This window comes from Phaenicophaeus curvirostris, chromosome 8 (genome assembly GCF_032191515.1).
Source record: "Phaenicophaeus curvirostris isolate KB17595 chromosome 8, BPBGC_Pcur_1.0, whole genome shotgun sequence".
NCBI lineage: Eukaryota > Metazoa > Chordata > Aves > Cuculiformes > Cuculidae > Phaenicophaeus > Phaenicophaeus curvirostris.
The window spans coordinates 24,607,031-24,634,673 of record NC_091399.1 but is presented as its reverse complement, the minus strand read 5'-3'; the positions used below and the strand labels follow the sequence as shown (position 1 = coordinate 24,634,673).

The 27,643-nt window shown below is 37.2% G+C and overlaps 1 protein-coding gene across 18 annotated transcripts in view; it reads left to right on the top strand.

Annotated features, from left to right (window-relative positions):
• The window catches only part of ADGRL2 (adhesion G protein-coupled receptor L2), a 394,437-nt gene extending 367,109 nt beyond the window's left edge, over window positions 1-27,328 (top strand). For 3 of the 18 annotated variants that reach the window (XM_069862790.1, XM_069862787.1, XM_069862788.1), the window contains 12 exons: window positions 303-476; window positions 1,449-1,658; window positions 2,622-2,842; window positions 4,106-4,172; window positions 12,662-12,753; window positions 13,597-13,641; window positions 13,930-13,956; window positions 14,654-14,822; window positions 18,400-18,528; window positions 18,950-19,046; window positions 21,800-21,928; window positions 25,241-27,328. In XM_069862790.1, the coding sequence (XP_069718891.1) occupies window positions 303-476; window positions 1,449-1,658; window positions 2,622-2,842; window positions 4,106-4,172; window positions 12,662-12,753; window positions 13,597-13,641; window positions 13,930-13,956; window positions 14,654-14,822; window positions 18,400-18,528; window positions 18,950-19,046; window positions 21,800-21,928; window positions 25,241-25,995 (2,115 nt within the window). In that variant the 3' untranslated portion in view covers window positions 25,996-27,328. The other 15 variants (XM_069862793.1, XM_069862805.1, XM_069862792.1 and 12 more) reach the window with 12 other exon arrangements.
• Window positions 27,329-27,643: the final 315 nt, after the last annotated feature.

The window sequence follows — 27,643 nt, the reverse complement described above, 5'->3', positions numbered from 1 at the left end:
GCAGAAAGCAAAAATGGCTATAATGTGCCATCAGTGCATAAAATCGTAAGATGGAAATTGTAATTGTTTAAGATTGGGTCTACAGTAATTGAGACTACACTTTAGAGTGTTTCGGACTATAAAGTCCCTTTTAAACTAGACGTCTTCCTTGTCTAACATAGTCCACAGTTTTGCTGATGAAAAACTTTATTGTCCGAAACATGCAAAGTTTAATCTAAATTACCCTTTACACATATTAAACAATTGTTATTGCCATCTTAGTGTGTAAAATCCTCATTTTATGTTATCCTTTTGTCTCCCAGCCTGACAATTATTTCAATGCAAATTGTTCCTTCTGGAACTACTCAGAGAGGACTATGATGGGATACTGGTCAACTCAAGGCTGCAAACTGGTTGACACAAATAAAACTCATACAACATGTGCTTGCAGTCACCTAACCAACTTTGCAATTCTTATGGCTCATCGGGAAATTGTGGTAGGTAATGATGTTTCTAGCCACCGGCAGGGAACAAACTTCTGAAGATTGAGTTTTAAATTTTTAGCAAGATGTAAAATCGGTGAAGTTTCTTACATATGTATAGCCTCTACCCACACTTTCCAAAGCAATTTGCTTTCTGTAGCACTTTTATTCCTCACCCATAAAGTTCCAAGCAGGAAAGAAAAACAAGAAAGGACAAGAATTTTCTTGAATTCATATTTTAAAGTTACTGACCAGTCTTATAATCGTTTTACAGACTTCCCCTCAGTACAGCTGGGGAGTATCTGTAGGGGCAGCTGTGCTAGCTGCTCCCTGGGAGCAGAAGTACCAGTTCTCCTTAGAGCAGGAAGACCAAGGAATTGAGTCAAAGGGCCCAGAGCAGGCGAGACTTTCCATAGACCTGTTCTATCTGGAAAGTGTGCAGAAAAGATAATCAGCATGACAGAAGTGATTCTGTCGCAACTGAAGAAAGGAGCCTTCTTTAGCTAAACATGAAATTAGAGATGGAATTACGTCACGTATTCTTCATTTTGTTCTAATTGGTGTGTATATCGTTGCTTTCTTCTCTGCTGTGGAGCTCCAGGTCTGTAGGAAAGGGCATGTACCCTTATAGGAGGTCCCAGGGAAACCTCTCCTCTGTGTTTGCTTCAAGGCCTAGTGGAACTTCACAAATGTTATGTTTCCTCTGCTTGTTCTTGTCTGACAAGTTTACAGTGAGTCATAAGAAAAATAAAAATGCTATCTGATCTGGCTAAAATAGTCACATTTTTCTCTCAGACCTGCCCATCTTAGCTTACCCTAATTTTAGTCCTCTGGGAAGCTGACCTGAGAGTGAGAAATTACTGAGTATGTGTTGCCCATCTTATGTAATGAACAAGTGACTTTTCTTGATGCTACCTGTGAAAACAGGTTTTTTGTTTACACTGATAAAGAGTCATATTAATTTTATCCATTCTTGGTTATTTCTAGTACAAAGATGGCGTACACGAATTGCTCCTCACTGTCATCACCTGGGTGGGAATTGTCATCTCCCTTGTTTGCCTGGCCATCTGCATCTTCACATTCTGTTTTTTCCGTGGCCTACAAAGTGATCGTAACACTATTCACAAGAACCTTTGTATCAACCTATTCATTGCCGAGTTCATTTTCCTAATAGGCATTGATAAGACAGAGTACAAGGTAAGTTTTCTCTGTGTGCACCGATCTTGTTCTATAAAACGACTGAAATGGATTTGAATTAAAACATGACAACCTTGCCAATTGTTCAGCATTCTGACGCAGCAAGGCTGAAATAAAAGCTCAATGTGAAAATAAGATAAGCATGTCCATAAATAGTATTTACATCCACCAAAAATATCACCACGGCCTTAATTTCCCACTTACAGCAATAGTTTTCATATTCAGTTGAGAAACATGAGCTATTAATGAAGCAGGTGGCTCTAAACTTTGAAAGGGGTGATGAAATTAAGTGTTGACACACTGGGAATATATGTATGTTCTGTCTCTGTACTCTTATGTCTCAACAGCTATTGATTACTTTTTCATACATATATTAGTACAGAGCTTTATTTGTATATTTACTCATTTTTTACTCTGCACATTCATGCAGTTTTTTGGCAGTACTGGTGAAATTAATTCTGTCATTCAGAAGCAATTCATCGAGTTTAAATCTTAATAATTCAAATTGATTTCTGTTACGATAGTGGAAACTTCCAAATTACAGGAGATAAAAATGGCTTGATGGCTGCTGCATGATTTTAAATAAGCGGTATTGCATTATGCATCTAGAACCAACTGTTCATGTCTCAGATTAGCTAAACTGTAAGCCCTAAGACCATATCAATTTCAAAATTCAAGGATTGCTTATAAAATTGAGAAGTCCACTCTGTAATTGAAGATTGAGGGTGAGGGCACAATTTCCTTATCTTCATTCATGCTATTCAGCTGAACTTATTTTCTGCAGCTACTGGGAACACATTAGTATTTGAAAATGTTCAGCATATGTTTTCAGGAGGGGAAAATGCTCCCGCTTTTGTGGAAGATCTCAGCTAGAAGTATGTGTTTTGTGTCACACACTACTTTATTGGAGATGTAATGTGAAGATTTTGTGGTTTATATTTCCATCTTTCTTTTCCTTTGCAGATTGCATGTCCAATATTCGCAGGTCTCTTACACTTTTTCTTCCTGGCAGCCTTTGCCTGGATGTGTCTAGAAGGAGTGCAGCTTTATCTAATGTTAGTAGAAGTATTTGAAAGTGAATATTCTAGGAAGAAGTACTATTACGTTGCTGGCTACCTCTTCCCTGCTACAGTGGTTGGTGTCTCAGCAGCTATTGACTATAAGAGCTACGGAACAGAGAAAGCGTAAGTAATTGCAAGTGACCTGAGTGTTTTTCAAGTGAATAATTTTTTTAAAGCCTATTAGCTGTCAGAGGGTCCCTGACAGACTAAAATACCATCTGAAAGCTTTATTGGTAAGAGAATGGCAATGCTGCGCACAAATTACAATCAAGTCTTTTGTAATTCTCTAGGTTCAGAGGATTTGTACTCTAGAGAGACCGATTCTAAATTATGGTCTTTCTTTTAACACAAAAGATTGACCTGAAACAAATTGAAAAAGTAAATAACTTTTTGGCCTCAAATGTATATTAAGTAAAAATTCTCAACTTCAAGTATCTGACAGGCTTAACCGCCCAGTTTTAAGCTGATGCTTCATTAGATCTCTTTGTTCCAACTGCCCCTCTAGCTAGCTCTAGTCCTGAATTATGACAGTACAATATTCTAACCCATATGTTTCACTTTGATAATATTTTATCAGGCGGGTAGAGCAGGATTAAAATTAGCCCCTGCCTTTTATTTACAAAAATCCAGATATATATCGAAAGCGACAGAAGGTAGACAGAAAATATATCTGAGGACTGGAGTTGCTGGAGGCATGAATTTGCCTTCCAATAGTGTTTACTTTGCCCTTTGATGAAATTAGTTACAGAATGGGAAGATACTGTTAACTACAAGAAAGCTGCTTGATTTTGCTACTGATGAAAGACAAATAAGAGCAATTCTGCAGGGAACTGGGCTGTATGAAAAACGAATCGCTAAGTGAAGCCAGCCCTAATAGGTTTACACGTCATTTAGTCTGGTATCAAATGTATTTCTTCTCTACTATTCAACTCCCAGTTGGGGCATTTTATTTATACCATATTGTTTTTCAGCAACCCACGGCATCTGAACATTTTCAGTGTTGTATTCCTCTGGAGTAAGCGCTTCGCCTATGATATAAAGTTAAAGGCATATTTTGAAAGTTACATTAAAAGCCCATGAAAAATATTTACTGATGTGAGATTCATTTGTCCATGATAGCACCTGTGACCAAACCTTTTGACTGGTTTTGGTTCTTTCTATATGTTAGCTGCTCCTGATGATGTATTTTCAAGTTTAATGGTGTTATTAAACAGAATTCATCAGAAGAGTTTCAGGTTAAGAAAAACTGTCCATGGAGTAAGTGGTACCGTGCAATGGTTATCATTATTTACTGATAAAATGTTAGCTTAAGAAGGATTTTTGTAGTTTGTATTTATTCAACTGAGGCACTAAAATTCATTTTTCATTCTCTTTTTTCCATGCTAGATGCTGGCTCCATGTAGATAACTATTTTATCTGGAGTTTCATTGGACCCGTTACCTTTATTATTCTGGTAAGAACTTAGGTTTTTCCTTTCCTTTTAGGTTGGCCGATAACAAAGTTTAAAAGTTTGAATATCAGTCAATACCGTTGTTATTCACAAGATGTTTCATGAAAATTCTTATAAACAATTTCTAATGTGACCAGTGGTTATATAAATGTTTAGAAATCTCTGAAGAGTGCTGACCAAATGATTAATTGTCAAAGCTGTGGTGGCACTAGAGCATAGCCATTTTCTCCTAATGGCTTGAACTCTGAAGGTCGTATTGACATGTGCAGTCATATGAAAAATCAATGAAGTACTAAACGCACGATTTTTTTTTAAAGGAACCATTATTATTGCTTTCAATTGAGTCACTATTGTACACATTCCAGAATTTAACTGCTAATTATCCAACGTAATTATCTCAAAAGAGTGTTCTAATGACTTGGATAATTAAGTAAATCTTACATTTCATTACGCTTAGGTGGTATTTGTATGTGTATTTGCATAAATATGTTTTTCCATGACTACTGTGTGTATTTGTGCTACATGTAATGTGTGTCAGACATACGAATTCATCTGATTTAGTATGAATAATAGAATATCGTCTAACCAGAAGAAAGCGGGTGGACGTTCTTGCAATTGGTTGAGTAAAATCACCAAGTGCAGGCACACCCATCTGTACAACCCAGGTGTGTGCCCCATTCTCCTTTTAAGATTGAATTCATACATCAATTATCCATTCTCTGGGTGCTTTCAGGTAAAAAGCCTGTAGTCATCTGTCAGCCCTGGGCAAAACAATCTCCCTGTTATTTCAGACTAATAATACAAACACTGCCCAACACAGGGCGTTGGGAGGAAAGTGAATGGAAGAAGTGCGTTTTGCTTTAGCTTGTTTTTCTTTGCTACTTCAATGTTTTTAAAGCTCGACTATTCTAGAAGGCTGGGGACATAGGGCCTGCGTACATAGAGAGCTTTTCTCATAGCTTCTGATAGTTTGGAAGGATGAATTAGGTTGTTTTCATGATTTTGGAAGTTTAAATAGCTACCTGTTTTCCTGCCTGTGTTCTCTACAGCAACAGAAGTATGAAATATTAACAGTTCAGTTCCCTTGAATTTCCAAAATTAGGGTTTGTAGTTTGTCATTATTATTTTTTCAGCCTGAATCCCATGCATCAGGTATTATTTTGAAATTTCTGACTTTTCTAGATCTGTGCGCCAGATGTACTACTTCAACATTTTTTTGTAGCTTACATTACTTCTCTATGTAAAAGTAAACTAATACTTTGATTGCGGAGCTTTTATAAAGAATGTGCTTGGCTACTCTTTTGTAGGCACTTTAATCCTTGCTGGTCTCTTCAATATTGAAATAAGCTTATTTATATTTAGGTTGGTTTTACTTTCTGTTTATACCAAAATCTATTTCAGTTGTTGAGCAGCCACTTAAGAAAAGATAGTTGTGCAGTGTAGAAGTTGTTTGAGTTCAGTGGCCTATTTTCAAAGAAATAGATGTAGATGCCAAAACTCACATGTGTATGAGTTGCATTTGAAAAATTATAGTGTTTGTAAGGTTTAAGTATTAACTATAATAATTGCACAGTTTATTCTGAATACATTTAAATTAAATCAAATCTCAGGATGATATTCTTTTCTCATTTAATCTTCAATTACAGTTGAAAAATATATTTAGTATTTTCAATATGATAGACAACGCTTTTCAACACAAAGTTGTTCCATGTAGATGCTATAATCATTACTAGAAAATTGTTCCAAGTTTCATGCCACTCTAGTTCAGTTACCTGGAGTCTGATTATGTGGTGATAATTTTTCTTTTTGTGCCTAGCTTTTTATTTTATTGTTACTGGGAGTATTTTGCTAAGTCACCTCTATTTTTCTCCCTTGCTTTAAAATAACATTTCAGATGGGAAGCTTTGGGCATTGCTGATGGCTTTTTCACTTCCTCATAACCAGGTCAGAGTGAGAATAGAGGTGAAGGACATTTAATCATATTGACCATGTACAGACATAGTTCACTATTATTTACTGGCCATGACATTATTATCCTCCAGCAAATCATTTAGGCTGAGACGCAAAAGGCCTTTGGGAGTAGTATTCCCAACTTCAAAAATATGAAACAGCAGGTAGCAATCACAGCACAGTTCCTGGGAGTAATTCTTCTCTAGCAATTGCTTTGCCCTCTAATCGTCCCAACTGAGAAAGCAAGAGAGGCTGGAGGAACAAGTGTGAGAAGTATAATGGCTGAAAAATAACGTCGTGTGCCACGTTACCAAAGAAGGAGCCGTATTTGTAGTGTAGCTCACTTGCTATCAGTAGCATCTGCGAATTTCCCTTTGATAAGCTATTTAACATGTAATCAAATCACTTTTATGATTCTCAATGCACATAAATGCACAACGGATATAAAGGACAAGTGTAAAGTCTCGCACCTGGGAAAACATAATCCAGGTGTGCAGCACAGGGTGGGATCTATGCGGCTGGGGAACAGCTCTGTGGAAAGGGACCTGGGGGTCCTGGTGGACAACTAGCTCAATTTGAGCGACCAGTGTGCTACTATGGGAATGAAAGCCAAAAAGGTACTGGGTTGTATCAACAAGGTCATCCCCAGCAGAGATAAAGTTGTTGTCCCACTCTACACAGAGCTTGTCAGGCCACACTTGGAATGTTGTGTTTAGTTTTGGTCCCTTTTTAAAAGTAGTCACATGGAAAAGATGAGGGATAATGGATACAAGTTAGTCCTGAGGAGATTCTGATTGGACACAAGAGGAAAATCTGTCACAATGAGAATGAAAACCATTGGAATAATCTCCCCAGGGAAGTGGTGGACTCCTCAACACTGCACTCTTTCCAGATTCAGCTGGACAGGGCGCTGGGCTGTCTTGTCTAGATCACACTTTTGTGAAGGATTGGACCAAGTGATCCTTGAGAGACGATCCCTTCTAACCTGATGCTCTATGATTCTGTGAAACTCTTTCTAATAGAATTGCTTACTGATTTAATTTACTTTTTTTTCCTCTGTGTTTATAAGCGTTCACACTTGCATCTGTACACAGGTTTGCACAAAATGAGGATGGGAGGTATAGGGGGGAAGTATGAAGTTCCTTAGTATGTCTTCTGAGGAGCTTTCAACTTCACCATTTCCATAGCCTGTCGTGCCTTTGGGCACCAGGGTTATTATATCTATGAGAAAAGAGCATGTAAGTAATGAGCGGTGGGAAACCATTAGTATGCCTGAAATGGTTTAATGAAAGCTTGGATCATGATACGTCAGGAGCTGTTCTTATCATTTGGACAGCTCCATCTGCATCTTTAATAATTAATTCAGTTCAGTAAGAGTTCAGTGTGCACACTCATTTAGAAGCCTTCTTCAGAGAGCACCTCTCTCTCTGCCAGTCCCAGAGAGAAACAGGCTTCTGCATGGCTAAGAGCAAAGATCTGGAGATACAAGAGCAGTTTTAGAGCTGCATTTGCCAGGTAACAAAAGCTCCGGGGAGTTCAAAAAGGGTCAGAACATGTGCAGTTCAGCTAGGTTACTTCAGAGTGGTGTTTCTGTTCTTCTGTCTTATCATATCCATGTCAGCACTGCAGGCTGTGTGGAATGAATTTTAAGCTGCTAAGCTCAGGCGGACACGATTCAATTGAGCAGGTTGATGGCTATAAAACAAACAGTGCACTCCTGTAATGTGTGGTCAGAAAAGCCGAGTATTTTGACTTGTATGTAGATCCATATTCATTCATATCCAAGGAATGGGTGATGTTGTCACAAGGAATGGGTGATGGAGCCAATGTATTAGGCTGCTGGAAGTTATTTAAGGAAATTTCCTAGGATGTTTGATTAACATAAGAAAGATAGTTTTGTTTTTCACTCAGTTTGAGGCACTAGTTCACCAGAATCAGTGGATGTGAACATACGGTTGCACACATAATGGAGCTCTTCCTATGAAAATGGGCTGTATTTGTAAGCTTATGTATCTAAGTGATGCATATAGCAGGCAATATTTGTAATAATAATACTATAATAAAATAATACTATAATAGAGGCTTGATAAATGGTATTTAGCTATTGCTAACAGGAGGAAATTTATTATAATTATTGCAAACTCTAGCTTTATTTGGCTACTAATTCATTGTACCTGCAACTAATTCCAGTCCCTTAGTCTTCTGTGCAGGTTGTTAGGTCCACTTTTTTTTAAATGTTAATTTGACTTGAAAACACTCCCTCTTTCAAAAGTTTCAGGTGTTGGAAAGACAGAATTCCTACTTATACTATTTTTCATGTCCAGTACCTTCTGATTTCCAAAACAGAAATGGCACTCGTGTGTGTTGCTTGTGAAAGGAGCATGATCATCCATGGTGCTGTGTTTGATTACTACCATAAAAATTGTTAAAAATTTGTATTTTAAAGTAGTTACTATTTATTTTTTTAACATATATCTAATGGTCTTTCTTTCAATCCATTCTACCCAATTGTATTTTTCATATTAACAGATAAGTAGCAATTGGTATTTAAAATGTACTCTTATTGTATTTTTTTTCACTATCACATACATTTCCAAAATCAAAGCATATATTAAGCCAGTTCTCTATGTAATCCAGTATCCTGTCTCTTATAGTGCATAGTGTATTTTAGAAACTACAGCTAAATCTAGTATAAACATTAATATAATACAGTCCAAATTTTTGCTTATTCTCATCAGCTGATGTTTTAAGACATCTCATATCATAGCTCCACCTACTGAAACTGTGTGTTTTACCAGTTTTGATATCACAACAGAGTCTTCAAATATGAACATAATCCTTGACCAGACTTTTAAATTCTTATTTTAAGCTTTCAAAGGAATGTTGGTCTGATTTCCAGTAGTCCAGCATGAAAGAGATTTTACTGACTTTATCAAGGATATGATTTCTTGACTGTTTGAGATGGATGCACCATGGCTCTGTGTGTGTTTATATGATGTATTTATATTTTTTATTATCCTTGAAGGAGAGCAGTCCTGTTCAGGGTCAGATTGTGGTTCACGGGGATGGATGCAGCCCAGTTGGTAGGTTGAGGCCCCTCCAGTCACTATTCCTTTATGTTACATGAAGCGATGAGAAAGTCGTTATTGTCAGAGGCCATTTTTTTCCCTTACAAGTTTGGTTTCAGTTGCATTTATGTGGACGTTTAGGTGACCCCAGAGTACTTTGTGTTTGTGGTGAGCGTTCTTCTTAAAGAAATATGGTCTACTCTAACTGCCTTTCAAGCCTGGAAAACATCTACAGATTCATTTACTTAGATCAGTAATGGTTCAGTCCTCACAGAGTCAAAAATTTCAGGTTGGAAGGGACTTCTGGAGAGCTGTGGTCCAAACCGCTGCTCAAAACAGGCTCGGCTCTGAGCTCAGACTGGGTTCCTTAGGGCTGAAAAAGCTTTCCTTATACAAAGTTGGAACAAATCAGTGCAAAAGCACCATGTTTCCTTCTCCCCCCACGTATTTCTCATCAAGAAAAGTAATTCAGCCACTCCTTTATAAAAGCAATTATTCGCCAACAGGTTCCCTTCCCTCACTGCTTAGTGTCTCATGTAATAAAATGGCAGGATGCCCAGAAGTCTTTAACTTATGACTTTCCTCCAAGGCAATCCATTTCTAGATGAAGAGTAGTAAGGGAGCCAAAAGCAAATCTAACGAAAGGTTTGGTTATAGTATTTGTAAGCCATCAAAATAGGCTTTTGATAATGATAGAATGTGTAACAGAGATGCCAGCATGTTTGAACAAGTGGCAAACCATGGTCTTTTGACTGCTGAAACTGAAATCTATGCAATATTTCACAGTGATGGAGAAACAAGTATCATATGCTCTGTTGTCATAGTTACTTTGTCTTCAAAGACAATATTTTGCTTTTTTTTTTTCTTGCAAGGACTTCATCATCTACTGGGATACAGCATTATTATTATTTCTGTGAGCTAGTTCTGTACCTAAGTTATAATTAGAATGTCTGTTAAGAAACTGCTGTGTACATTTATTCCTTAGTCCAGCAAGCACGTGTAAGCAGACAGAGCTGCATACTACATAAAACCTGCTTAATACACTGGAGGTTGGCTCAGGCTCTGGAGCAGGGCCGTGTCTGCTTGCATGTTATTAAAGGAATGTTAGTATGTGAATGCAAGGTTTTGGTTTTCCTATGTCAAACTAGCACTTCAGTTGTGCACAAAGAATGAGAGGATAAAAACCTCTCATTTCACAAGGCAGTCAGTTATGAGTAAGCCATGTCTATGAGTTTTTGATCCAAGAATGATGTTGCTACTACAATAGAGTACTTGCTACTTAGGCAAGGATTAGCTTCCAGCTGTGCTGTAAATACTGTCCTGAGCTGGATTGAGCACTCCTGGTTGCATAGGTTGCAGCCAAAGTTGATTTACATTTTAGGATTGGCATGAGGCATGTCTCAGCGCTAGATCTGTTTGTTTGCACAAGAAGTAAATTGAAGTTACATTTTTTTTTTTAATCAGGCTGGAGAAGTTTACATTCTCTCAGCTACCAAAATGTGCAAGAATTTTTTTTCAAGTACAGAAGAAGAAAGTCTGCCTGCAAAGGCATGGAACTGAGGGACAGGTCACGCGCAGAGCCCCCGACCTCTGTCAGGTGCACAGGGCAGCGAGAGAAGCAACTTGTTTTCTTACCCAAGGAACTTACGCAGTACAGTGGAAACTTAAATAAGAGAAAGATCACAATGATATAATAAAGTGTTTCTCAACTGGTTCATCATTAGCTGTAAGAATCATAGAAGGTAATCAGCAGAGTGATGAGCTATTGACACTTCCATTACATTTTGCAGCTATTGAAATCGTGCTTAACCTACACTCTGTATTTTTCTCCACTTAAAGGTGAAGGATTTTTTGTCAGTTCTTGAAACACAGACAGAAATAAATTACAAAAGCTTATTTTTGTTATTTGTATCATGTACACTTTTCGTATTCTTCTCAAGACAGAATTGTAAAAGTGTTTAACTTTGAATCAGCACCGATGAGGTCAGAAGCTGCCACATACTGTTCTGCTGTCGAGAACTGCATTATAGTTCATATTGTCCACCCTGATTTCGAGACAGCAGCAGCAATGATAACTTGATTGCCCGTAGCAGTAGGAAATATTTCTATACATATCTTTATTAACAGACTCCGATCAGAGCCTTCAAAATTCTGCTCTAGATTGTTAAGATATGCCTTTTAGGATTTGAGTGACTTTTCTGACCACTGGGATACAGCTGTAGGAACACACCTGGCCTGAACTGGTATGTTATAAAAACTGTGAGGATTTTCATGCTGTCTCAGACCAAAGGCTCCCCAAAATTAGAGTCTGGGATTGACCATCAGTAACCAGTTGCAGATACATACAGAACGTTGTAAGAACAGGATTATAATCTATCTAATACATGTGTAATAAGGATGGCAAGGATGCTCTCCCATCTCCTCTTAGCTATTGGTTCAGCCGTGTCGTGTGGATAAGGATGTCTGCCTTTTCCCTGAAAGGGCATAGCTCTTATTACTTTCATTTATTTGAATTGTCTGCATGATATAGGACAGTGCATACTAATTACTCAAATTATCTGTATACCACTTTTCAGCCCATGTTCTACAGGCATCTTTGTGTCTGGCTTACCCGTGCTCTTCACATACTTTGAAATCAATAGGAGAAAGGCACCTAGTACCTTTGATATCTGTGATTCTCTTTCACAAAAGGCAAACTATAAAAAATTACCTTCAGTATCTTCCCTGGTGTTAGCTATATGAATGGCACAACAAGAAGAAGACAGCAGAGTCCTTTCCCTCAAGTGGCGTGCGGTGTCGCTTCGACTGAATCCAGACTACAAAGGGAAAGAGGGCAGTGGGAGGGTGCACAGCCAGCACATGTCTACCCCACCATTAGGTTTGATGCGTTTGCTGCATCTTGGTGTTTCTTTTTTTTTTTTCCCTTCCTTTTTCTTTCTCTTCAGTTGCACTTAAGCTGTTTCAAGACCCCAGTGGTATTTCTCAGAACAAAAGGGAATCGAAAAAAAAAACCAGAAAGGGAGAAACCAGCAAAGGCAAAAAAACATTCCAGAAGCAGGGTGGGGTGATAAAAAAAGACAACTGGTATAATACAATAAAGGGGTAACCACAGTCCTCAGAGGAGCTCGGTGGGATGGAGAACGGGCCAGAGGTGACAGGCAAAGGTGAACAGGGGCCGAGCACAACTCGCTAGAAAACAGAGCTAGACTGACAATGACAAGTGTTGAACATGAGCTAAATACAGTGCTTTGTGATGATGAGGTGAATTTGGAAAATTAAGTGAAACAAGGGCTTCTAACGTTTTTTTTCCCCCTCGTCCGTATTTACAATCACCTTTTACAGACTGTCTGATGCAGGTACCCAGTTTCACTACATATTTGAAAATAAACCATGGGGACTGTTTAGTCTATAACATCATCGTTATTCAACCTATTACTTGAAGTAGTTTAATTTCATTCTTATCTGTTTTGACAGCTGAATCTTATCTTCCTGGTGATCACATTGTGCAAAATGGTGAAGCACTCAAACACTTTGAAACCAGACTCTAGCAGGTTGGAAAACATTAAGTAAGTGCTTTGTGTTCAAGTATGAGAACTATGATTATTTTCTGATTGCTGAACTGATTGAAAGCTACTCTCCATTAGGAGCACATGCCATTGTCTCCCAGCAACTGCAGATGTCAATTAATGGCAAGCAGAGCCAATCCTGCTTTCGTCACATTGTTGCTGTAATGTCACAAACGCCGGTCAAAATTAGATAATTTCAGCCTGGAACTAGTGCCAGGAAACTGTTTCACCGAAATGCCACAACACTGTAGGAATTTCATTTGCATTTAAAATGCAGTTCAAAAATGATGGTCCTGTTTGCATGGCTGATATGATTATATTAAGTTTGTTTTGTTAAATGACTTTTTGATTTAGGGATTCTGAGCAGTTTCTACTCGTAATCCTGTTCTCCCAAGAGAATTGACTCTATTATTATTGTTAACTTGAAGATTATCTGCTGTTTTCATGCTAATTTAACAAGTGTTTACTTTATCGTGGTGCTGTACTGCAGTATCCCTTTTGCAGAGTAATAGAAGTGTTATATTATTAACGAGGCTTTGGCAGCTCTAGTCTTTTACTGTACTCTCTATAGCTTTACATTGTACTGAAGGTGTTTGTTATCCACACTGAAGGGATGGTGCAACATTCTAACACTGAGGGTTGGATGCGAAAGGGTCTTAGAGATTTGCTTTGAATGTTGAAAATGGCAAGGGGAGATTTCCAGTAAGGCTAAAATTGTGAACTAGATGTTCTAGATAGGTCAGTATCAGCTTCATTGCATGATGCATGATGAGAGAGAGAGCTAATCTTTAGCATCTCTCTCTTTTCTTCCTTTTCCTCTTTCTGTCTTCTCATCCACACCAGTAATTACCGTGTTTGTGATGGCTACTATAATACGGACTTACCTGGGTAAGATAGAACCCTACATTAACAAATTTCTGGCATGATTTTTAACTTTACAAACTCGGTCAATATTGTGGATATCCCTTAATTTTAATTAACTACTCTTGAGATACCTAATTTGCTAAAGAATTTTTAACTATTATATGCCTTTATACTTTTAAATTGCTTGCCTCTGCATTTTGAATTTCCTAATTTTGATTAATTTTTATAGACAATTAAAAATGCTCTTATTAATTTCTGTTTCAATTCTGTCTAATAATTTTGTTTCTCTTTTCTGCTTATAATGCTTTCTAGCTATGAAGATAATAAGCCATTTATCAAGTAAGATCATTAGTTAGATGTGGAATTCACTGACTAAATTCCCTTTCCCTTTCATTCCGTGCCGTTCTCTACAATTCCTTTTCCTTAACCTACTCATGATGGAATCTTTTTTAGACTATTCTGTAGAGCAATATCCATATTTTTGTCACATTTCAGCAGGGTTTCTTCATGCGGAAGTTAGATCATCTAGCTTCAGTTTAGCCGAGTTTATCGGAGCATTAAAGATTTGGGCTCTAGGCTTTTAATCTGCTGTTTAACCTTTGTGCATTTGTGTTACATTATTTGGTGTCATATGGCAGCACCACTGTTTAAAATCTATGGTGTGATTAGTGGCTAAGCCAGATTTATCAATCTCTTCTGTAAAAGCAGATAAAGCAATGGAGTAGCTGGGGCTTGCACTATACTTCTACATTTCAAAATAGTTTTGACATCCTATCAGTTCTTGAGAAAGAAAAAGGTCACATCTACTCTTGCTGTTTTCACTGGAGACTAAGATTACCAAATGGAATTGTTCTTTCTTTAATAGATAAAAGGTTAAACCCAAGGAATTTTTACATTTGAATATGAACCTAGTAAAAAAGTCAACTGCAGGAACTGAAATGTTAATATTGGATTTGGCGATACGCATTCTCATAAGTGTGTTACTAAAAATAATGTTACTAAAATTAATGTTACTAAAATCAATTTTCTTTTACAGATCCTGGGTCCTGGGTGCATTTGCTCTCCTGTGTCTTCTTGGCCTAACATGGTCATTTGGCCTGCTCTTTATCAATGAGGGGACTGTTGTGATGACGTATCTCTTCACAGTATTTAATGCTTTCCAAGGAATGTTTATTTTCATCTTCCATTGTGCCCTTCAAAAGAAAGTAAGTTTCTAAAAACACAGATTTGTCTTCCCTAACTCTTTAATACCACATGTATTTCTTAAAGAAAGATATCAAAAATAGCAGTGTCAAGGACTGGAGTCTTTTGAAGTAGTTTGAGGATGGGACCAGGATTCAAAAGCAAATCTTGCTCTGCGTGCTGGTCTGTGACCTGGGTAGGTTTAAAGTGGATCCAGCAAGTCCAACCTGGGCTTGAAAAGTTTTGAAGCTTTAGGGGAGAAAATTAGTGTAAAAAAATGAAGTGTTTAATATTGGTAATGTGATACGTATTAGTTTGGACTTAAAGCCAAAAAGTCCTCCGTGTGCACGTGAAGCAAATCGTGCTTGCGCTGCAAACAAAGGATCATTTCCAGTATCAGCCCACCTCAGCCTGGAAACTATCTCTTTTCCTCAGGTTAAGGCAGAGGACCTCTCCTGAGATCCTGTTAAGCTGCCACGTGAAGCTACAAGTGATAGGCAGGGATAGTGCTATCAGTGCTCATTCATTAAGAAATTTAGTGAGATACAATAATTAATTTTGTTGTGAACTTCAACACACCTTAGAAAAAAAGTAGTGATTAAATGCGAGACAACCGCTAATGAGGAGAGTTTTCCAAAGATATCAGCCTGACTGCTTTTCTCCCCAGCAATCCAACAGCTTTGTGCTCTTAACCAGAACAACTGGAATCCTCTGGCAAGAACCTTCCCTCATGAGCAGGCTGTGTTAAATTAGTTCTGCTCCCCTTTGCCTGGTAGGAACAAAGGAGTCTAGAAGGAGCAGATCTGCTGGGGAAAGACAAATCTAGCATGGGAGAGAGGAGCAAAGAGGGGAGAAGGAGGTGAAGGGCACAGCTGGGTGGGCTTCTATTTGAATTCCCTAGACTGAGGGTGATGACTGCTTCCAAGGATGCCTTAGAGGTGCTTTAATGAGGGGAAAAAAGAAAACAATTCATTGAAGGTGTAGCAAATGAAAGAAACGAGCTGAGAGGAAGGGTAAATGTCAAAAAACCTCACCCCAAAAAAATTTAAAGTGCACTACATCCTGCACTTGGAAACACCCAATTTGCAGTATTTAGATTCTATGTATTTTACTGGTTTTAGGCTGGAAACCTAGCAATTATTAAGTCCCATTATAATTAGCTCACCAGAGACATAATTAACTGATATTTATAAAATGGTTTGCGACTATTGGATAAAGCATTGCTGTGTAAATACAAAAATCACGTTCTTGCGTGTTCTCAACTCTACCAGCTCTAACAGTATCAGCGTCTCTAAATTTGGTGTAGACAATGGCAGTCAGCCATGTTTTAGGAAAAAATCTGGTAGACAGAAAGAATTTTCTCTAGATAAACACGGCACTCCTCTTATTTTGAGAGAACAAAAGCACACTTAGAGGGGAGATTGAGCCTAAGGAAAGACGACAGGGATGAAAATGCAAACATTCTCAAAATGCAAATAGTTTCTAGATTAGGGTTTCATATAATGTTGCCCTTTCTACCAGTTGTATTGGACTTGAAAATCAAAACCAGATTCCTTTTTTATTTCTTTTTACAGCTGTGCATTGTTTTTATATTAAGTGGAGTCAGCAAAAAGCAATATTAAAATACCAGTCAAGTGTGAAAAAGCATAACCTAGAGCAATAAGAGTTACACCTGAAAGAATGTTAAAGCTGCCATTTAAGTTTTTTAAGTTTCGATGCCTTTGACTGGATATCATCTTATCCTCTGTCTGCATAGCTAATGTCTTTTTATTCTGTTATTACTAGTTGGTCACTAAATTGAACAGAGAAATAGAATTGTGAAAGTGAAAACTATTATGTTTCCAGTTCTGACAGGATGATAGTGCTGTTGCTTCCATCAGTTTCCAACAAGCTATAATTTAGAAATAATGACAGTGGAATGTGCAGTACTGACAGATAATGTACATTCACTGCAATATAGGCATTAGGCAAAACCAGCCCTGGAGGGTGGTATTTGGGTAAAAATACAGTTTTGATTGCTATTGTCTCTACTGTGTAGTGGTTTGGAGCATTTAATATCCATTACTGTTCAGGAATGCATTTTCTTAGGTGTTACACCATCTAAAGATGATATATGTAGACTTATGTTTTTCCAGACCACAGAGTTAAAGATGATAATTCTATGTCCATGCATTTCTGTTGTCATTTTTTGTGTCTCTTTTGTGCTCATATAAATAGGGATCCACTCAAAATATGTACCATATACTTTTATAAAAAGATGAGTTCTTGTCCCTAGCGTGAAGCTAAGGCACAAACTACTCACTCATATTTTTGCCGACCTTGTGGTTTATAGAAACATCCCAGTATGTATTCCATCAGTGAAAGTATCGTAATATTGAACAACACATGGCTTGTGTAAATCCACATTATTAACTTTTTCCCTTTTCCCCTCCTCTTCTTTTTTTACGCACCCATAACTCTATTTCTGTCCTTTATATATTTTTATATAAAACTTTATATATTCATAGATCAATCTGAATTTCCACATTAGCTGAATCTCACTTTTCCTAGAAATATAGGACTCTTATCGATGTAGAAGTGACACCAAGCATCTGGGGGAAGATTTACAAATTTAGACTTATACATCTTTAAAAATTTTATCCGCTATATCTTTTCACTTACGCTGAGACTCTTCTGAAAGTAGTAGTCAATGTATCAGTCATCAAATAAGAGAGAATTAACTGCTCTGTAAATTAATCCCGATTACTTCCATGACAAATGTTAACACACATAAATCACAAAAGCAAAGTTTCCAGTAGGTCACTGGAAAGAGAAGGTGAATAAATGCAGGCCAAATGCTGGAACCCCTGATGAGTTTTGTTGCTCTGTCAGAAATCTCGTATACATAGGTGAATTCAGTTTTTTAGGTTCAACAAAGACAATAATGAAGATTTTAGAGTTTGTTCCTGAAAGGGAAAGATGCTTCGTTAGCCAGCCTTTATGGTTCCAAATTCTGAAACACTGACAGTACCACTGCTGGCTGCCTGCGTGGAGGGAGGCAGCGGCGTTCATGAGCTTTATACAATCCTGAAACAAGTGTGATCATGTCAACCTTTATAGTCATCACAGGTTTTACACCCTTTCTTGGAAGGGATAACTTAATGGGCACTATCAAGCAGCGCAGAGGTTAGTTATCTCAGCCTTTCTTGGATGCTTATGATGGGAAGATAGGCTTTCCGTGGTTTCTGCACCAAAAGCTTAGATAAAAAGGACTGTTTTCAGCCAGCGTTCAGTTCAGGTGAACTTCACTATATTAATCTACCGTGTGAAGATGAAGTAAAAATAAGCCCATAAATAACTCAGTAGCGATTATTGAGGCACATCTAAATGCTGTGTGTATATACCTTGAAAATGTTCAAAAATCCTGGATAGCAGGTAATGCTGCCGCAAAGTAGGGAAAAAGACTTCATTTTGTTAATGGGTAACGATTCAACAGACAAGAATTATCTATTTGCTTGAAAAATATGTGAAGAGTTTCGATACAAGGTTCATGTATTTTTGCCAGCAGAGATATTTGACGCGCTTTTTTGTGCTAAGTAATTTTTTTTTTCTGCCCCCTAGGTACGTAAGGAATATGGGAAATGCTTCCGACATTCTTACTGCTGTGGTGGATTGCCAACTGAGAGTCCCCACAGTTCAGTGAAGGCATCAACGACGAGAACTAGCGCTCGCTATTCCTCTGGCACTCAGGTAGCAAAGATTTTGACAGCATCTTTTAATTAACCTTATTTATAAAAAGCCTACTGAGATGTGTTCTGATCAGAAGCACTAATTGTCTTCTCAGTATTATCGTTTAGATGGCGAATACATACTTCTGCATACTAGAATTGATTCTTTTTAAACGTTTCCGTTTACTTTGGTCTAACGCAAACGCCTTATTTTTCTTGTAATTAGGGGCTAGTTTGTAGGAAGGTTTATACCGCTATTTTTCATCTAAATGAAATTTAATAAATTAGGGTTTTAATAACAAAAGAAGGCGTTTCACTCCCTGCTAGAAGAATGGCTTAGTTTAGGCCAAAATAAACACAAATATTCTACATAATAGCACATAAGTGGAAAAAAATATTTTTATAACTTTCTGTGCTTTTATGTCACTGCTTGATGTTAACAGAGTCGTATAAGGAGAATGTGGAATGACACTGTGAGAAAACAATCTGAATCGTCTTTTATCTCAGGTGACATCAACAGCACTTCAACTCTTAATCAAGGTCAGTCACTGGGAACATTTCCGTTTTAGAAGCCTATATATATATAAATTTAATATAGATTTTATATCATTTAACACAGAAGAATTGAAAAGAATGTTTTGAAAAAAAATTCTGGAACAAATGTTCTCTAAAAACAGTTTTAAAGTCAACCACCAGCACCTTTTTCAAAACGTGTTCCCTCAGCTGGCCCCCTGCTATAGTTGAATTCCTCCATTCACGGGAATGTATTTAAATAATTTTCATCAATAATCTAACTTAAAAGCAAGATCGTAATTTTAAATCTTTCCTAACCTTTATAGGTTAAATCTGGACAGAAATATATGAGTGCAGTAACATTTTAATGCATATTTGACTGATTTTTAGGAGCAGAAATTTTCCCAGTGAAATCTAATTGATATAATTTCTATGCAAAAGATGTCTGTAAAGCATTTATCTTTTCTATTTCAAAGAGCATCATATCTGTCACATGGGATAGAATCCAGATTTTCACGCACAGAGAAGCCAAAACTCCAAATTTCTCAGCTCAGACAGACTTTGAAATCTGTAAGCTCATTCTCATGTCCAGTTAGAAGACAGGGTTATTAACCCAGACAGAATGTCCCTTCCTTTCTCCCCTTCCCTCTGTGTTTTTAAAGGCAGTTTTAGCTATCAGTGGAGGGAAGACTGCTCTGTACAAGCCAAGTTCAAAGCAAGCCAAGTTCAAAGCCTGTTCTTCCACCCACGTCCCTTGGAGAACAACGTGTAGCCCTGATCTCATTGCGACCAGTTCCTACTCAACTCAGTTTCAAACAGAAAATTCACCACTGTCAGGGCTGCTGTAAAGCCCTCATCAACCACAACTAGCTAATTCACCCCTCTTGCTTTCTGGTAGTAGGGACATGTACTTAACTCACATTTATTTTGGAAAGAAAATATTTCAGAAAGCACGATTCTGTATTTACTGTTTGCTTATAAAAGTGGAGAAGATCTGTGTGTCTCACTGCTCCCCCATCTGAATCTTGTGTGTTCCTCTAGAACAATCAAAATTAATTAATTATTTTATACTTCTCCTAAGTATAAAATACATATGTTTCATAGCCAAGAATAAAGCACATTCCCTTCAAGTGCTTTATTAAAATCCCATAAATACACTGTAGATAAAAGTCTGGGGTTTCACCCTAATTTGATGCTGAGGTTTGCTCTAACCTGCTGCACCCTCGGTTATTTTATAGTTGAACAGAGGTCTTGGAAGCTTCTGTTTCAGAGCTCCAGTCTCAAGTCACTGGAGATGTTCTGCCATGATAAGAAAAAATAGCCATCATCTTTATTCAGTTGCAATATTGTCACTATCTCAGTGATATATACATACAAGAGTAGTTTAATAATGAATGGCAAATGTCATTTTTCCTTTTAAGTAAAAGTAAAACTTTTAACGATGGCAAAAAAAATTGATTTGAAGAAATATAAATTAACTATAAATTTAACTGAGACTGAAGATAGTACACAACATAAAAAATACAAACAGTAAAATACTTTAGTTAGTATTTCTAGTAATAAGTACATTACAACTGAAAAAGCTATGATAAAACCCTTTCAGTTGTACACTGATAGAAACTTTCAGATGAGATTAGCATATTATTAGCCAATAATTCTCTGAATCAGAGAGTTTTCTGCTACCCAGCATCTATGATAGAACAGAAGCATTAGTATTTGGAATACATACTATTTTTTCTTTGCCAAAGGAAAATACCCATCCTATAGAAATTTAGCTGGCTCTTCAGTTGTCCTTGGGTCTGTAATACGGTGATCCTGATATACTGCTGTGCAATACAGTAGAAAAGTAAGTGGGATTTTACCCTAGTGAAGTGTTTAGAGTAAGTTTTAAATCACAGCAGCTGAGGGGGGTGTCACTATTCCAACCCATTTTTCTTCTAGTAGCTAAAAATCAGAGATTAATTCAATTTCTAATAATTTCTCAAAAATACTGGTTTTTTCCTAATTATTGCAAGAGTTCTTTAAATGGTGTTGCATTAAGTTATAAAATGGGTTTAAAAGAAATCTGTTTGTGCAGTATTTTGCTTTGTCTTTCATTGTTTGTAAACTGATTGGTTAAAGAAAATTTGTTATTCGAGGAATTCTTTTTCAAAACCTGGCAGATAAGTTTGCAGCATGAATGTCCCAGGAGAAAATGTGAACGCTCTGATTTCTTAGAGCAAATATTTTTCTTTCCCCTCAGCATGCATACTTTTGCATATACTAAGATATGCTTCTTGCAGTTTGTCATGCACTGTCTGTTTGAAAACAGAAATTCCCTTCCCCTCTCCGTGTGTTTTTAATAAAGTGAATAACAGCTCTGATCCTGTCATAAGAGATTTTTCTATACCTTTCAATTTGAAAAATTCAGTTCTCTCGGTTCTGGACAGAAGTGTTCAAGACAATAATTTTTAAAGTTATAGAAGCTTTGTGTAGTACCTTGATCTCTACACATTTAATTGCTATTCTTGTGTAACAGTGATTTTGTATACATTAGTAAATGTCACTCTCACTAGGTGTTTACTTTGGGGATTTGGACAGCACCTGTAAATTACTGGAATCTTGACTGTATTTTCCTACTCCCATTTCAAACACATAGCTCAAACACATTCAGAAATTTTCAGCTGAATTACATTTGACAAGGCCTACATGATTCATGATGAATAAAAAATATTCTTTATTGAAACTGTCAGCCTAAAATTAAAGAACTGACAATTTTTTTCTTGTTTCTTTTGCTTTAGGAATGACTGGCAATTACCTACTAACAAACCCTCTTCTTCGACCACATGGCACTAACAACCCCTATAACACATTGCTCGCTGAAACAGTTGTATGTAATGCCCCTTCAGCTCCTGTGTTTAACTCACCAGGTGTGCTTATACTTCCTGAATAAAACCGCTTTTCTTGGCTTGCTCCAAATCCCTTCTTTTCCCTAGATAGAAACTCAAGTTGCGATGCCCTAGCCGTACATTCTGAATTTCTGTCAGTTTGAGAAATACAGTATTGCCAATGTCAGCTTGTAAAACTGCACTATATTATAGTAATGCCTTTGCCATAACAGTATTTACCAATAATTATCCATGTTTTTAACACAGGTGGCATAAATCTTAATATACTATTACAGGACTGACACCACATGGTCCGAGAGCCCATCTTCAAGATATATATCACTTAGAGGTATCATGTCTATGCAATATAAGGTTGAATCTGAAGCTTGCTGAAAAAAAAACTGGTTATGAAACGGATTAGATACTAAAGCAGCGCAAGGCATCTTGACACCTTTGGATACCCCCGTGCAGAAAACTGTATCCAGCGTCAAACAGACCTAAACTATAGTATAGTGCAGCTTTATGGTAGATAATTTTCCTGTAGGAAAATCTCGAGATAAACAGTTAGAATAGTTTAGTTCTGCAGGAATAAAGGGTGTCATCGCTTAACCAAACTTTCTGTTGTTACATTACCTAGTTGCTTTGTTTAACTAAACCACAGTGCAATTCATCAGTAAATATCTAGCAGTAACTGTTTGATCTAGTATAACTGGAACGATAAACCTTTGATAAAGATCTCATAAAACATTGTTTCCAGTTTTTATTTCAAGTTTCCTTTTAAACTGAACTGTAGTTTCTATTTTCATTCTCTTGTTTTCTTACTTTCCTTATGCTTTCCTCTAGCAACCTACAGAGAGACAAGTATGGGAGTAAAACTTAACTTTGCCTATCAAATGTAAATTTTTTCAGCATGATTTTTAATGGGCACAATTAAAACATAACTAGCGGTCATGAAGTAGACTCAGCGGGCAAGTGGTTCACAATTTGCAAATGAAATGTTTCCACATTCAAAAAGTACTCGCGTACTGCTTTTTGGGAAACAACATGAGGTCTGTAGCAAACGCTATTGGTAACCCAAGTTATGCAATGCTGAAATAATTTGCCATTTAAACCCAAAGCGGCGTCAAGCAAAAATGTTTAACAATTTACTTATATTTTTACATTCCCACAGTAATCTTGCTACAGGCTATGGAAAGATTTCAAATGAATTACCTGATCATGGGCAACAAAATTTGCCTCATCAAACCAATTTGAATATATTCTAGCACGCTTAACTCTGCAGTATATCATAGAAAACTCATTTTGGATTATCAGATATACTTTGGTATCTGTTTAGCAGAAGAAATGAGAATTAAAATTATAGAATTAAATCACTTTCATGAGGGAAATGAATGCCAGCATGTGGTCCATGTGTTGTCTGCTTTTATAAATGCCATATGTTCTGCGTAGCTAAATCCTTTGCAAGAAAAATCTTGGAACATATATGAAATTGCAAAACTACAAAGTTGTTTAATCAAAGCTTAAAGAGACCTTTCAAACAACCCTCATCGCTGCTTAAATCAGTACACATGGAGAGGAGTTAACAATAACGCAAATACAAAATTATTTGCAAATTACCCAGGATTTATTTGGAAATTATTAGTCTATTTTTTAAAGTTGAAGACAAAACTCTTTTCATGAGAAAACGCAATTACTTTTTAATTGAAAACAATATTTTCCAGAGAAGATTGAATTTTCTAGGATAAGCTGCAGCTTTAATTATGAAAAAAAACCCCAAAATGGGAAAACATATAATCTTCTCCAAAATGACTTTTTTCTTATGCTCCTCCAAGCCTTGCATATAATGCAGCAGCCTCACAGTGGTCAGTCTCATTTCAGTAAAGTCACTCCATTCTTTCTTTATTTCCAGACATATCTGTAGATAAAGTGATTTTCTAGGAATGCTCTCACCATCTGACTTTCCATGGTTCCAACTGTTTAATTTCTTTCAAAGTTTATTTTTTCCTTTTTCTTTCTCCTTTGCTTGGGAAGCGCTGTGCTGTCATAGTTTACATGTCTTTGTGTCTGTAGGAAAATCTTTTCTTTAACGCGTTACCAAAAAAAAAAAACAAAACCCAAACCCCGAACCAAAAACATAAAGACCTTAATCATCACAAGACTTCATTTCTCCCCCCCACCCCCTTAAACTTCTTTTCATGTTTCCAGGACTTACCCAATCTGTCATTCCTCCAGCAGCTATAAGATATCAGCCATGGCTGATTTCCTCTTCCCATTCCACAACTAATATTTATTCTTTGGTTTAATTTCTGTGACCCATACTTACAGAAATTCCTAACATTTCTGCATTTGACTTCCATGCCCATGGTAACCATGGGCCTAACTCTTAATTAACTATTCTGGTTCATTCAGTGCTGTCACTGTGACTGATGCAGACTGCAGGCAAACTTTGACCTTTAGAAGTCTGGGGATGTTGTTGGCAGACAGAATATTAGTGCAAAAAAATTACATTAAGTGGGAAAAGAAAAGCTGTTATTGCTTAGTAATCTTATTTGCTGAACCCTTGCTCTGACTAAGTTGCTGAGAAGCTCAGTAATTCTTCATCATGTTACAATAAATCATTTTACTTTCTTTTATATATCAGCTACTCTTAGGCCAGATAGCCTGAGCAGACAGACATGATGTGAGTTGTCCAAAGTGAGTCATTCCACCTGCTGTCTATCGTGTTGTTGGATGGTGCTTGTGGGCCCTGGTCCCTGTAGTGTGAAAGATGGCTGTCCTTGTTTAACATAAATTCTTCGTATTTATCCATTTTTTTTCATTCTTTTCTTTCCTTCATCTCAAAAATAAAAAGGAAAAAATGTTAGAAATGTTGTTAAAGTAGTTGCTTGCCAGTTACGTGGGTTTATGTTGTACATTTACCTTCAGTTACGTCTTGATCTAATTCCTTTTTAATTTAGTGTCGTTTAGGACAAATTCTGTTAATTTTCTTTTTCGAAATCATGGTGGTGTACTTCAAAACGTAGCTTTTTCCAAATGAATTGCTTTGCATTACATATGCAAGGGCATGGAGTGAACAGTTCCTTGTGGAAGAGTCACAGAATTGACACTAAATTAAGAAATTTAAATGCCACTATTCCCCACAGGAAATACACGTTACTATTTTGAAAAGACATCTTTCCTATAAGGTGTGCAACTGTTTACATTTGGGAATGTTCAATAACCTACCTTTTCTCGAGTCTTTACTTCCGAGTACAACTTTGTCCTGAACTGCATTAAAGAATTTTGTTAAAAAAGAGTAACGAGGTGATAAAAAGCACGGCAGGCGATAACCAGAGCTGTCCTTTTCCATTTCAGGACATTCACTGAACAATGCCAGGGATACAAGTGCCATGGATACTCTACCGCTAAATGGTAATTTCAACAACAGTTACTCGTTGCGCAACGGAGACTATAACGACAGTGTGCAAGTTGTAGACTGTGGACTAAGCCTGAATGATACCGCTTTTGAGAAAATGATCATTTCGGAGTTAGTGCACAACAACCTGCGGGGCAGCAGCAAGAACCACAACCTGGAGCGCACGCTACCGGCCAAAGCTGTGATCGGCGGGAGCAGTAGCGAAGATGATGCCATCGTGGCCGACGCCTCATCTTTGATGCACAGCGACACCCCCGGGCTGGAGCTCCACCACAAAGAGCTCGAGGCCCCGCTAATTCCTCAGCGGACTCACTCCCTTCTGTACCAGCCCCAGAAGAAAGTGAAGACCGAGGGAACCGACAGCTACGTCTCACAGCTGACAGCTGAGGCTGACGACCACCTCCAGTCCCCCAACAGAGACTCTCTTTACACGAGCATGCCCAATCTCAGAGACTCTCCGTACCCAGAGAGCAGCCCTGACGTTGAAGATGATCTCTCTCCCTCCAGGAGGAGCGAAAATGAGGACATTTACTACAAGAGCATGCCAAACCTCGGAGCTGGCCATCAGCTTCAGATGTACTATCAAATCAGCAGGGGTAATAGCGACGGCTATATAATTCCCATTAACAAGGAAGGATGTATTCCAGAAGGAGATGTTAGAGAAGGACAAATGCAACTAGTGACAAGCCTTTAATAGTGTAGCAAAGAAATATTAAAGGCCACGTACAAGTATTAAAAAGACTTAATTGGCCCCATGCAGGCTCCCTCATATCTGCTTGAAGAGACAATTCTGTTGACCCTGTGGTTCTCCAGTAACGGGGATGACTGGACCTCGCAGTTCTGTGAATTTTTATAAAGCAAAAACTTTGTATATACACAGAGTATACTAAAATGAATTATTTGTTACAAAGAAAAGAAATACCAACAAGGTATTTTAAGATATCTTCTGCTGCTGAATTTAACAAAATTGTGAAAAAAAAAAAAGAGAAATAAACACTTTCCAGCCATTTTACTGCAGCAGTTTGTGAACTAAATTTGTAAATATGGCTGCACCATGTTTTTTTTTTCTAGGCCTACATTGTATTATATACAAGGCGTAGGCTCTAAAATCCTGTGGGACAAATTTACTGTACCTTACTATTCCTGACAAGACTTGCAAAAGCAGGAGAGATATTCTGCATCAGTTTGCAGTTCACTGCAAATCTTTTCCATTAGGGCAAAGATTGAATACATGTCTAACCACTAGCAATCAAGCCACAGGCCTTATTTCATATATTTCCTCAGCTGTACAATGAACCGTTCTCATGAAAAAGAAAATGGCTAAAGAAATTATATTTTGTTCTATTGCTAGGGTAAAAATAAATACATTTGTGTCCAACTGAAATATAATTGTCGTTAAAAAATAATTTTAAAGAGTTTGAAGAAAATATTGTGAAAAGCTCTTGGTTGCACATATGTTATAAGCTGTTTTTCTTACACTCTGTTCATAGTACAGTAGTATGTTTAAAATGCAAGTTCTACCCGTTTTCACTTATTTTTCACTGTAAACAGTGTTCTGCTTTGACAAGTTAGTTTATTCTTAAGTTCTGGATTTTTTTATTGCCAAAAAACCCCCATAATTTGGGGAGAAAATTGTTTTAGAAGCCAATTATGCCAAGCCTTGCACAAATTTGGTAGAGCTAACAAAGATTGTAACTCAATTCCCTGTTCATTCTTTAATCAGGGTTGGGTGGTAAGGGGTAAAGGGGACACTGGACACTTCTCACAAGCTTTCTCGTGAATAAAGGTGCCTGTCCTTTAAAAAAAAAATAAATAAAACGTAACTATTACTCTTCCATATTCCTTCTGCCTATATTTAGTAATTAATTTATTTTATGATAAAAAGCTAATGAAATGTAAATTGTTTCAACAAAATTCTGCTTTTTTCATCCCTTTGTGTAAACCTGTTAATAATGAGCCCATCACTAATATCCAGTGTAAAGTTTAACACCTGCTGGCAGTAAATAAATGTGAATTTTTTTTCCAAATAGGTAAAATGTGGATTATTATGTACGAAGCATAATTGGCATCAGCAGTCCTTCAACCCAGCTGTATCCTGCTTAGAATGGCTTTTTTACATTTCATGATTTAAGTGTCGAGAATACAATAGAAATTGTCTGTCTAGCTCTGCAAAAGAGAGGTCGTCTTTACTGTTCATTACTCTAGTCACAACTGAATAGGATCAAACTCAGACATAGCAGGGTCATTAGGAAAATGTACTGTAATTTCATGTATTTACATAACTTTTAAGTAGGCATCTGTACTGAAATTAAAAACAAGGTGGTAAACACCACTATCGTATT